The sequence below is a fragment of the Mus caroli genome, unplaced genomic scaffold (genome assembly GCF_978045245.1).
Source record: "Mus caroli unplaced genomic scaffold, Mus_caroli_1 scaffold_14, whole genome shotgun sequence".
NCBI classification, from domain to species: Eukaryota; Metazoa; Chordata; class Mammalia; order Rodentia; family Muridae; genus Mus; species Mus caroli.
Genome location: NW_028227269.1, coordinates 98,778,319 through 98,791,728, shown reverse-complemented (window position 1 = coordinate 98,791,728; position 13,410 = coordinate 98,778,319). Strand labels below are relative to the sequence as shown.

Sequence of the window (13,410 nt, the reverse complement as noted above, 5' to 3'; positions counted from 1 at the left end):
GCCTGCGCGTGCGCACCAAAGCGAGTAGGTGGGGCCGAATCGTAGGTCTTGCCAATCGGAGCGTTCGCGCTCCTCCCTCTCCTGCCTCCCCGCCAAGCAACAACAATTCGAGCAGCGGGGCGGGGCGGCTCCTGAAACGTCAGATCCAGCCGCCCAATGGGAACGGGCGCTGGCAGACGCGCGCGCGCTGCGCCCAATAGCGCTGGTAGCTCCGGGTTGTCTCCTGGGCTGGCTGTGGGCGGAGCGGCCTGGCGGAGGAGGTGGAGGCGCAGGGCGCGGGGTTGTGCCGTACTAGCGGTGCCCGCTGAGGGGAGGAGGCTGAGGAGCTGCACGGCCAGAGCGGGAAAGAGACTCGCCTCAGTGTCGGAGTTGTGGCGCTGCGGCAGCTCGGCTCCTGGAGCTGTGGAGAGACGGGGCGTCTGCTGTCCCATCAGGTTCCCCTAAGAGCGACCCGCGCGATCGGAGAGAGGGTGAAGATGGAGGGGGAGGGCGGCGGCAGCGGCGGCGCGGGCACCAGCGGGGACAGCGGCGACGGCGGCGAGCAGCTCCTTACTGTCAAGCACGAGCTGCGGACCGGTGAGCGACCCCGCCCTCTGCTGGCCGGGCCAGCCGCGGAGGCGCGCCTGAGAGCCGGCATGGGTGCGCGCACAGGCCAAAAGGGGCGCGGGCTGGGGGGGGGACGGGCCCGGGGCGGGGCTTCGCGGGCGGGGAATAGTCCGGGGGTCCTGGGAGGCTCTGGGCAAGGAGAAGAAAGTTTGCTCCTGCTGAGCCCCCAGTTTCGGACCCAGCCTGGGAAGATGCCTTCATGCCCCCTTTCCTGCATAGGTGACATATCTGTCACTACACGCTGTCTTGAGGGAAAGGCACTCTTTCCCTCAAGAGGTGAGCTGTGTGGAGCTGTGTGTGATGGAGCTTGAAGCTTGAACTCACTTTACCCTGCACGTCTGTCTGGGATGGTTCAGGTGTGAGGGGAGTGTGTGTGTGTGTGTGTGTGTATGTATGTCTGTACCATCCCTAAGGGACAGCGATCCTGCGAGAGGGGTATTGGTTCTCGGTTAGTCTCTGGTGAAGGAAAAAGGCTTCGTGGTCCTCTGGAATTAAGTCCTTTCTCTCAGAGTTATCGTGAAATTTGCCAGCGTCTTTTGGCAAGCAGCCTCTATACATGTAAAGTTTTGGGTGAAAGGCTTCACTAGGCAACTTCAGTGCTTGCATCCCCTGTGCTGGAGATCAGTAAAGCTCTGTGTGCTAAGCTTTTTACTTTTGCTTTTTCATTGTGTAATTCCGAGGTTTGTTTTGGAAAATTCTTATCTGGACCAATTGGTAAAGTCTGGGTCTTCCCCAGCCCCATGGAGTCAGGTCTCCCCTTACACTATCATTTCTGCATGGAGAATGTGTTAGAGTGGCTCGATAGTTATTAGTGTCAGTGGTTTTAAGATTTTTGACACTTAAGTCTTTGGCACATTATATTAAATAGACACAAATGGCAAATGGCAGGTTTCAGGTAGAAACCGGGTCCATCTTGCTGCTGTTTGGAACAGATTGATAAAGTTAACTACAACCCACAATTCTTGATTGCCCATTAGTATCTTTGGTGCCAGTCCTATGACTTAGTATAAGATGTAAATTCATGCCTTCTCATTTATCGGTTTAAGCACTGCAGTTTTGATGGTTCTGACTCTATAATGTATCCTGACCCAGTTATTCCATAGTATTTTTGAATTCCTCACATAACCAGTGTAGATTCCCTTGGTTGAGATCTTCACTCCAAATGTTATCAACAACTGATATTTTCAACAGGATTTTAAGTCACTTTTCTCAGTATACATGTATGTAGTGTTAATGCCCAGTTTACACCAGGTGCAGTGTCACATTTTCTAGAGTGAGGATTTTGGTCCCCCCACCCCCATCTTACATAATGATTCCTTGCTGTAAGTGTGTGGAATCATACAGTACAACAAATGCTGCTTGAAGTCTTCTATGCTCAGCCATTGATCATGCTGCAGCAAGCAGTCTTTTGCTCAAAGACCAAGGGGCAACCTACTTGTTAGTAGTCAGCCAACTGCTCAGTTTCTGGATTTTGCAAACAATGCTAACTCTGTAGAAAACAATGAGCGCTGTTTTATTTCCCTTTGTCAACTAACTGCGAGTGAATCATCAAGTTTGCATTTAGAAATTCTTCTGATGGATGACAAGACTGCACTGAACTCACTAGTAATGTCGAAGGACAGGAACGGCCATTTAAATGTACTGCTAAGCACGTGGACAACTGATCAGATGTAATGGTCAAAAACACTGTTAAAATATAACTTGAAAGAGTAACTCCTCCCTCCGTCACCAGCCAGCTGGGCTCCTCTTAACACATGGTGCTCTGATAGGAGCTAGAGCAGTGTGGTAGCTGGTGGCTATATTGTATGCCATAGGACAAATGATAATGGAATTAGAAACCCAGTATAAGGGCGTGGAAATGGCTCCATTATGGAGACTGAATAGTATGGCATACCCGGACATGGAGTTGGAAGACGTGATGATGAATACTAGCTCTGCCACTTAGCTGGCTGTATAGACTTGGGAAATCACTGCATTCTTTCAGGCTTACTCCTTTTATCTGTAAAATGTGGACATTGAATGAGACACTACTGGAAAAATGTTAATCAGGCTACTTGGCACATAGTAGGAAATATTTGTTGAATGAAAATTTAAAAAATGATTCCATAATCAGATCTTATTGTAAAACATACGAATTAATCTAGTGTAGCTGGGAAACGAGCTAAGTCATTGGGTGGTTAGCATTATCATATGTGTCTTTGCCTTCTCAAGCAGAGTGTAAACTCCTTGTAATCTGTGTTGCTATTGAATAGCTTGTATTTATCTTGCCCATCACAACACACAAGTAGTACAATAATTTCATTTGCCTGGGGTTGAAAAGATGGCTCTTTGGGATAGAGTACTTGCCATGTAGTGTGAAGACCTGAGTTTGAATCCTTTGGGCCTACACAGAAGCTGGGTTTAGTAGTGTGTATCTGTCATCCCAGTGCTTGTATGGCACCGTGAGAGCTGGAAAAGACAGAAGAGTCTCTGGAAGCTTGTAGGCCAGCTAGCTTGGTACACACAGTGCTGAAGAACAAAAGAGGCCCCGTCTTAAACAAAATGGAAGGTGAGGATGGATGTGGTGGCATGTGTGTGCTCATACACTCATACATGTCCCCAAACACACAGTTTGTCTGTGTGAGGTAGTAAGGCCCTTGCTGGCAGAGACTTTACTTTTTGTCTATTTGTAGCCTGTGGCGTGTGGTAGATGTTCAGATATTTGTTGAGTGAATTCAGTTTTGGATGAAAAATAAGGGCAAGGTTTGCAGATGTCAGGTCTTGATAAATTGATGGCAGCGACTATAAAAGCTGAAGAGTACAGAATTCAAGATTAAGCAAATCAATTAAACATAAATTCTTGAGTATTTTCTGTTTTCTGGTATTGAAGATACCAAAGAAAATATTCTGTGTCCAACTGTAAAGGAAGAGACCATATAAACTAATAATCAGGATATATTATTTCTTAAGTATAATAATAGAAATAAAATGTATAAATGCAACAAAAGAAAGATTAAAGCCATTAGCCTTTAAATAGTCAAATGTAACTTTGTTGAACACTAGTGGAAAAATGGAAATTATTTTACCCACTCGTTTATTCAACAAATATTTTGTCACCTCTTATGTACCGAGTGCTGTTTTACATGCTGTGGTTAATAGCGTGGCCTCTCCACTGGGAAGGCAGGTCTGAGGAATCACTAGCAGCAGACACTTGTATTGCCGCTCCTGTGTCTTAAATCTCTTCTAATCCATATGCCAAGTCTTTTCATTGCTGTCCAGGTTCCTCCCAGGAGGTAGAAAATGGACAGGATTAAAGTTCTATAGACACCATCCTTTTGTCAGTTCCAGTTCAATTCTGAGAGAATTTATTGACTTTATTGGCTTAGTTTTGATCAGGTATCTGCTTTTGGCTCATTCAGTTAACATTAGGTGATAGAATTGTTTCCTACTAACATGCCAACAACTACAGCAAAACCATGGGTAAACATAATCTAAACCCTTTAGAAGATGAAGGGTTGCTGGGGGATAATTCATTTGATTCCATCTTTGGGAGTCTGCCTAACATTAAGGAGAGGGTTGCAGAAGGTTGTTGTATTGTAACAATGGAAACTCTAATGGCTTTTAGAACGTGACTTCTGTTTGTTAGGGTTGTGTGAGCTGTTTAGTTGGTGGTTCTGACTCAGACCCTCAAGAGCGGGAATTCACACTAGGCCCTGCCCCTAGATGGAGAACTAGGAAATTGATGATTGTCCAGGGAGGGAGAATCAGTATTCCCCAGGGATGAGCCTCCTTATCCAATACAAGTGGCTAGCCCTAAAATCATTTACATATGAACAACACTAAATGGACTCAGCACGTTGCATTTATAGCTTTATTTGTATATATGCAGCAATAGTTGTTAGAGAAAAAGGGGTCTCAAATTTGAGAGGGAGCAAGGAAGAGGTATGGGGAAGGTGGAGAGGGAAAAGATGCAAACACAGCATACATATGTGAGTTTATGTAATTATGTAAAATTATGAAATGACATTTTAAAAATAAATTTAAAGCTCCCCTAATAATTAAGGTGTTAGCCAGAGCCACAGCTGAACTTACCTGGGGCTGCTTGCTCCCTCATTTACTTGGCAGGCTATATCAGTTCCTTTCTCTGTGGATCTTTCCGTAAAGGTACTTGAGTGTTGGAAGGACACAGGATTGGGCTTCTTCCCAAACAAGTGATCCAAGAGAGCAAGGTGGAAGCTACATGTTGCTTTTGTTAAATAGCTTTGTCTAAGGTATTTACATACAATTTACATATGATACAATCCTCTTTAAGTATACAACAAATTGTAGCATAGTTACAGAGACAAAACCATTGCTGTAATCTGACTTTAAAATATTTTTTCAACCTATAAAGAAACTTTATACCCATTTACATTAGCTATCCTGCATTCCCACTATCTAGTTGCTAGCCAGCCACTAATCTATTTTCTGTCTATATATTTGCCCATTATTTTATTATAATACAATTGTACACTTTTATAATTGTCTAATTTTTTTCAGTTAACATGTTACTAAGATCCAGCTACATTGTAGCATGTATCAGCACTTAATTTTTTTGCTAACAAATTGTATTTCTGTGTATTAGATAGATCATATTTTGCTTATCCATAAGTTGATTGACATTTGGGTTATTTCTTCCTTTTGTGCTATGCACGTTTGTAGACAAACTTTCCCACAGATCTGTTTTCATTTTTTGTGGCAGTTTACCAACAATAAATTTTTTTGGATTTTTATGGGGCCAAAGTTTTTCAAACTGTGAACTTTTTCCAACAGTTGTGTATGAGAGATTTTCACCACAGCCTAGGCAGTGTTTGTTATAATCTGTCTTTATGCTTTTAGCCATACTAGAATAAGTGACGCAGTATCTTTTATTATGGCTTTGACTGTATTTCTCTAATGATGTTGTGTATGCACCTAGTCCACTTGTGCATCTTCGAAGAAGTACTTACTTCTATCCTTGGCCTATTTTGCAGTTGGTTTCTTTCTTTCCTTCTCCCACCCCAAACCCCTGTTTGGATACAGAGCCTCACAGTGTAAACCTGGCTGGCCTGGAACTCCTGTGTAATCAGGAGTTCTAGCTTGGAACTTACAGAGATCCTAATGTCTTTTTTATTATTGAAAATTCTTTATTTTAGATACACATCTCTTATCAGATACAAGATTGCAAATATTAATTTTTCATAAATTGGATAGGCTTTTCATTTTGGGGGGCGGCTGGTATTCTGGGAAGTACAAGAGGCTTTAATTTAGATTAAAAACCTAGTTTTTTCCTCCCATTGTTTCTTGTTCTGCCTTAGACGTGCCTTCATTTTCTTCTAAGCGTATTGTGCTTTTTAGCTGTTACAACTAGGATTTTGATGACTTTGAATTGTTATGTAGTGTATGAGATAGTGACCCAGATTCACATTTTATATGTAGATACTCGGTTGTTCTTGTGCTAGTTTTGAACAGTCTACCCTTTTCCTATTTGTTTTGGCACCATCTTTGGAAAAAAAAATCAATTAACCATAGATGCATAGATTCATTTTAGATTCTCAGTTCCATTGCATTGGTCTGTATGTCTTTCTTTAGCTAGTACCGTAAAACTGGAAGTTATAAGCTTAGCTTTGAAGTTGGAAAGTATAAATCTTTCAACTTTATTTTTTCCAGGATTGTCTTGGTTATTTTTGGTCCGTTGTTCATTTTTCCATAAGAATTTGGTATTAGCGTGTCCGTTTCTTCAGAGAAGCTATCTGGGCAATGCTCTGATATAGTCTGTGTTGAGTTACTAGATTAGTTTGAGAGTGTTGCTCTCTTTGCAGTGTTAAGTCTGACCCATGAATATGGGATGACTTTCCACTTGTGTAGCTCTTCTTTCATTTGTTTGACAGTGCTTTGTTAGTCCTAGAGTATAAGTCCATCCTTTTGTTTAAGTTATTCCTAAGTATTTCATTTTTGATGTACAATAATATAATGAAACTATTTTCTTTTAACTTTGGAATGTTGTGTCTAGAGATCTATTTTGTCTTTCAAACTTGTTAAGCTAGTTTATTAGTTCTAATAGTATTTTAGTGCACATCTCAGTATTTTGATTCCCTAGACTACATAGTGATTGTCTTTATATACATATATACTTATATATATGGTATGTGTGTGTAAGTGAGAGAGAGAGAGAAAGAGAGAGAAAGAGAGAGAGAGTCAGTTTATCTTACTGCATCCTAACATGAATGTTTTTGTGCCGTTTTCTTGTTTAATTGCCCTGGCTAGCAGTGTTAACTAACTACACTATTCAGACATCCTTGTCTAGTGCAGTATCTAGCAAGAAAGCTTTAATCATCCATCACTAAATATAGGGTAGGCTGCCCGTGGATGCCTTGTAGAAATTGAGAAAGCTCACTTCTGTTCCTAGTTGGGGAATTTGTAAGTGGTAAAAGGGTGCTGGGCTTCCTGAGATGCTCTTTCTTCATCATGAGATGATGAGGCTGTAGTTTTGTTTTATTGATGAGGTTTATTGCATTGATTGATTATTGTATGTTAGGATGGCCTCACACTCTAGGATAAACCTCACTTAACCATGATTCTTCTTACATGCTGCTGGAGTCAATTGACTGTTAGTTTGCTGATGACTTTTGTGTTTATTTTACACTAGAAGTATCTGCTTTCTTACTCTGTGATGCTTCTCAAAACATCTTGACTTTTTTTTTCTCTACCAACTATAGAGTTTCCCTGTAGAGTTTGATTACTGATATTCTTTTTTTTTTTTGGTTTTTCGAGACAGGGTTTCTCTGTGTAGCCCTGGCTGTCCTGGAACTCACTCTGTAGACCAGGCTGGCCTCGAACTCAGAAATCCGCCTGCCTCTGCCTCCCGAGTGCTGGGATTAAAGGCGTGCGCCACCACTGCCCGGCGATATTCTTTTTTTTTTTTTTTTTTTTTTTAAGATTTTATTTATTTATTATATGTAAGTACACTGTAGCTATCTTCGGACACTCCAGAAGAGGGCACCAGATCTCGTTGCGGATGGTTGTGAGCCACCATGTGGTTGCTGGGATTTGAACTCTGGACCTTCGGAAGAGCAGTCGGGTGCTCTTACCCACTGAGCCATCTCACCAGTCCCCGGCGATATTCTTATTTGGAGTATTAAGTAAAGATTTAACAGCCGGGCGTTGGTGGCGCACGCCTTTAATCCCAGCACTCGGGAGGCAGAGGCAGGCGGATTTCTGAGTTCGAGGCCAGCCTGGTCTACAGAGTGAGTTCCAGGACAGCCAGGGCTACACAGAGAAACCCTGTCTCGAAAAACCAAAAAAAAAAAAAAAAAAAAAAAAGATTTAACAGAGGCCAGAGGAGAGGTGTAGTTTTGAACCTGCTTCTAGTTAACTTGCTATATGACGCGGAGCACATTATTTGCCTTTCTGAGCCTAAATTTTCTTATTCACAAAGCAACAGTGTTACACTGGGTGCCATCCAGATACCCAGAACTAAGCTGGTTCTGTGCAATAGACAAGGCCAGGGATTGTTATTTGCTTTAAAAGTTACTACTTTACCAGATGAATCATGTAGAATGCACTGAAGAAGAGAAGCCCCCTGCTGTGTGTGGAGTTGGTTGTCTCCTTCCATTTTCACATGGGCTCCAGGGATTGAATCCAGGCCACTAGGCTTTAGGTTTACCTGCCAAGCTGTCTTGTTGCCAGCCACCCTCTCTCCTACCCCCACCCTGCACCTAGATGCTTGAGAGATGTCTAAAAGACAGCGACTTTTAAAATTTCTATTGTGAATGTCATAGATTGAGAAAATAATCTAAGTAAAGAGAGCGGCATCTCTACGTCCTATAAAGGGGATTCAAGTGTATTTTATATTTTCAGCCTAGGGAAAAGCCTTACGTGATCTGATGTTGTATCAACCCTCTGCTGTAAAGCAAGGAAGCCTGCTGTGAACTGCAGACAGATATGTTTTGATGGGCAGAGTTGAATTCTTTCATGAGAACAAGAGATCTGTGAGAGCTTCTGTAGGGAAAATCTGACACCTTTTTGTGTTGGTTAATTTCACAGTTAATTTCAGGTTGAGCAATGTCGTTCCTCATATGCAGAGGGGGAGGGAAGAGGCTGCCACAGCATCACCCGTGAATTCTCTGAATGACTTACAGATCTTTATATTCACTGCAAAGGTGTAGGATCTCCTGCATTTATTGTGTTTATCAGGGAACATGAATAGGGCCTAAGATAGCCTGGCTGTGTGTGTTTCTAGCAATGCCTGTCTTGTTCAGTTGGCTGCCTCCGCAAGCCAAATGAGTTTCTGGACTTCATAAATCCTTACAACTGTAAGTGAAGTCTCACTTTTTCCTCTTTTTTTCAATCATCCATTAGATATTGTCCCTGAGACTAAAGGGAGAATAAGGAGATAAAGTTCTCTGTGTGTGCTCAGGGCTCATTTTTTTCTAGGCTGGCTGCCAGAAGGCCCATGGGATCTGTTTTTGCCTCCTAATAAGGGGGGTTACAACCAAATGCCACCACACCATCTTTCTTTCCTTTTGTTTCTTTTTCTTTTTCTTCTTCTTTTTCTTTTTCCCTTCCTTCCTTCCTTTTTTTTTTTTTTTTTTTTTTTTTTTGACAGGGTCATAGCCTTGGCTGTTCTGGAACTTGGAGTATAGACTGTCGTTGGCCTTGAATTCACAGAGATACACTTGCCTATGTTTCTGAAGTTTCAGGATTACAGCACCACCATGCCCAGGTTGTGTGTGGGTGCTAAGAATCTGAACACAGGTCCCACTGCAGTCATCTTACCCACAGCCCTCTCGCCAGCCTTCCAGTCCCAGTTGTTAGTACAGTACTTGCTGTTTTATCTTATCACAGTCAAGTTTTGTCTCAGGCCTCTTAAAAAAATCTTGACCTCTGAAAAGTTATGTAAATGGTATTTTGAGTATCAAAATATTTGGAATAGAGAAAGTAAACTTTGTTTTTAAAAGAATTCCATTATTAGCTCTTTTATTTAAAAATCTTTTCTGATTGGGTTTCCCGTTGTGACATATACTATTGTGTAGGCTTTTAACATGCTATCTTTGTAATTTAGGTAATGCGAATATGTTTTTAGGTACATGTTCAAATGTATATGTTTGCAAGTGTGCAGGCATACATACACACGTATGCATGCCTGTGAAGGACAGTGAATAAACTCAGGCACCATCTTTTTTTTTGTTTTGGCTAGTGAGTCTAGGGATCTGCCTGTTTCTGTCTTATGAGTATGGGCAATTTATAATCTATGTGTTCCTGACCTGAAAATAATGTAAATAATATTTTATACCAAATTATTTGGAATATAAAGGAGTGTGTATTCCAATTATGAGACCCAGATTTCTTTTCTTAGATGTGTTTCTAGGATCAAACACTTTACTAATTCAAACTGCTCCTTAGCTCATGATGAAATCTTGTGTGGTAGACTGAGAAATGACTTTTCTTCCTCTTCCTGAAGATACTCACATTCTAATCCCAGGATTCCTGGGAGAATGCTACATATGACATGGCAAAATAAGCTTGCACGTGTGATTAAACATCTTAGGGTTAAGAGATTATCCTGGTTTATCTAATCACACTGGTAGAGCCAAAGTCAGAGTTGCCTCGAGGGTGGAAGCAGAACAGAGCAGGTGATGCCTCAGCTGGAAGGGTCAAAACCTAGAGCCTCTTGATGGTGGGTGACTAAGTTTTCTCTCAGATGTCCCAGAGGAACACAGCTCTGTGGTCACTTTGATTTTTACCTCATTTTCAGACTTCTGATTTCCAGAACAGTAAGAAAAGAGATTCATGTTGTGAATAAGGCATCAAATTCATGTTAATGTTCCCAGCAGCAGTACAAAACCAGAACATTTTCCTGAAGATGGGTTGACCCAGCAGCTCAGTTTGTGCCAAGAGACAATTTTGTCCAAGGGCTGTGATGACAGAACATGGAACAGTAAATTAAACCATTTATGTTGAAAATAATAACAGTGCCATTCTCTGTAGAGGTAGCATGTTGTCCTTTCTGGAGCCTTAGGACATAACATTCCTTTCTGGTCTTACCCTAAACTTTGAACCAGCTATTCTGTTTTCATAGGAATGCTCTGAGTGGGTGCTTGAGTAGGTTTTTTTTTTTTTTTCCTGTAAAGGTTCTTGCCATAACCTGGGCTAGCCTCGACTTACAGTGAACTTCCTGCTTTAGTTTTCCAAAGGTGGGATTACAGGCATGTACCAGGGTTCCTGACCTACAAGACTTGTATTGGGGGATGGTACCCTCATCTGACAGTGTGATTGTAGCCTCAGTTCCCCTTTGAGCCAGTTGTGCTTCTCTTGTTTTTTTCTTTCTTTTCTTTATTTAATCCTAATAATATTCCCTTTATCCTTTCTATACCAAATTGTGGTTTAATACATATAACTAAGTACCTTTATAGTTAAATACATGTATACATAGCAGTAATAACATGGAAAATGTGGGAAGACAGTTGACTTTCTAGTGTTTTGCTTAAGTAAAATCTTTGTCATTCTATTCTTTTTTTTTTTTTTTTAACTTTATCCTAAGGGGGTGGGGAGTGAATTCCCTGTTAATTAGTAGAACTTTTATTTTTTGGTCAGATACAAAATGATGAATCAGTAAAATAAAGGCATACTCAAAGGACTTCTGTCGGCAGGAAACCTGAGACTGTATACAGGGCTCAGACATTTTTCTATATAAATGGAAAATTTCATCAGTAACTGAAGTATTCAGTCAGTTGAAAACTGTGTCCTCTAACCATGTAAGTCATCTGACCTGGACTTATGTGTTTTTCTTAAAGGAAGATTAATCAAAAGACATTGTAAAGTGAATATCACTGCTGTTCAAATATACAGAGTCTTAGCAGTGTACCTGATTAACCAACTCCCATGATCTTAGCTTGTTTTTTCTTTATACTCACACCATTTATTTGTAAGCAGACATCATAGTTAGGATTAAGGTGGAACATATGTAATTGGCCTCCTATGTATAAAAGTCAGAATTTTGAGCCAAGTTTCTCATTATAAGTTGAGCAAAGTGGTGACAGTTTTTATTCATCCATTTGAGGGTTATTAAATTTTTAGTAGAAAACAATGAGAAATGGCTTCTACCATCACTGTCTAATACTTGACACAGAGACCCTATATATCTGATCATATAAGTATCTTTGGGATTGCAGTATTCATAAATAGGTTCAAGGTTTTGTCTAATGGTAACAACATTGTACGATGGATGATTGAGTCTGTGGATGCCAAGCAGCTATAGCGCTGGCTGTCGTGGCTAGGGTGAAGGATGGCAGAACAAAGGAGCAACACAGATGGTTCAAAAGTCAGAAATGGGTTGGTACGCTCAAGTTTCTGAAGAAAAAGCTTCAGAGGAGACTACCACACCTAAGAAAACTCCAGGAAATCTGACTGGAATGGTAGCCAGGGCCATGTAATGTAAGATTTAGTAGGTTATGGTAAACTATTTAGGCATTGTGTGAAAACATGAAACCAGTTGGGAAATGATTAAGTTAATTTGTGTTATAAAAAATGATTCCCACTGCTTCGAGGGGGATGTGAGAAGGCTGGCTAGGACCCTATTGCAGAAATTTAGATGGAATATAAAGGTTAAGATTAGGTGATAATTAACATTGAGAATTGTGAGTATATTTGTGAAGTATATAGGAGGTAGAATAAATAGAACATGGTATTATATTGATATGAGCTCTTTGGCAAGAACAACTGTGTTTGAAGATACTATTCGTTTAGGTAGCGTATTAATCATAACTCACGTTTGGGTCACTCTTGGTCTTCCTGACCTGGCTGGGTTCTCTGCTTAGGGTATCACAAAGTGGGGGCCTAGGAGTTAGTCAGACTTGATTGTTGTTTGAGGTTCTGTGTAAAAACATACTTCTAAGTTCCAGCTTTTTGTTGATACAATTCAGGACCCGTAATTGTCAGCCTGAAGTTCCAATTTCTTTGTTGGCCATCAATGAGGAATCACCGTAAGCTCCTAGAATCTAGATAGTATGCATTCCTTTTCCAGTGCCCCCTCCTCCTTTAAGTCAGCAAAAGCATGTTAATTTCTTCAGGCACTTTGAAATTTGGGTCTTCTCTGACCTATAGGCCCAGATTTAAAGTGGCTCGTATGATTAGCCTAGCTCTGCCTGGGTTATTTTCCCATTTATAAAGTCAATTAATTTGGTGCCTCATATCTGTAGAGCCCCCTTTTTTACAAAGTGATAAATTTACTTACTCTGGGAGGAGAGAGCATGAAGAGTGGTAGTGACATGACTGGGGTCATTTTAGGATTTCTAGATGGTGAACTAGGAGAGATGACTATATAGCTCTGCAGAAAACATAGAACCTAGTTCAACAACGTAACCAAGGTAACTTTTAGGAGCCTTTGCCATATTATGATGGATATATATATATGTATATATATATATGTGGTGGTAGTAATTATGGATGATGAACCGTATGTGTCACAGTATGTACTCATTTAGCTCAGACAATAACATTGTGAATCTTGTCCTGTTATTCTACTTTAGCAAATTGGGAAGCTCAGTCTTCAACAGGTGATTTGCTCAATGTTACCCCAGAAGTGAGTAAAAGAATCAGTTGAAACCCAAATAGGTTTGGGCTCAAATAAGAATCCTGATGTCACAAAAATATAAATACCCCTAAAGCCAAGTAAGCGGGGAAGTTTTCTTTTGGAGAAGCTATAGAGAGAGGATTTAGAACTAAGTACTGAAAACAAACAAAAAACAAGAAGTTGCTAAGACAGACTACAGAGGAAGAGCCTGGATATAATCTCACAGTTTGTGG

At 40.9% G+C, this 13,410-nt stretch overlaps 1 protein-coding gene across 1 annotated transcript in view; it reads left to right on the top strand.

The window, feature by feature from the left end:
* Positions 1–270: 270 nt before the first annotated feature.
* Positions 271–13,410, top strand: part of Rps6ka5 (ribosomal protein S6 kinase A5) — a 172,188-nt gene continuing 159,048 nt past the window's right edge. Inside the window, exon 1 of the mRNA XM_021178733.2 lies at positions 271–576. Within this exon, the coding sequence (XP_021034392.1) occupies positions 477–576 (100 nt within the window). The 5' untranslated portion in view covers positions 271–476. The remainder of the gene's footprint in view (positions 577–13,410) is intronic.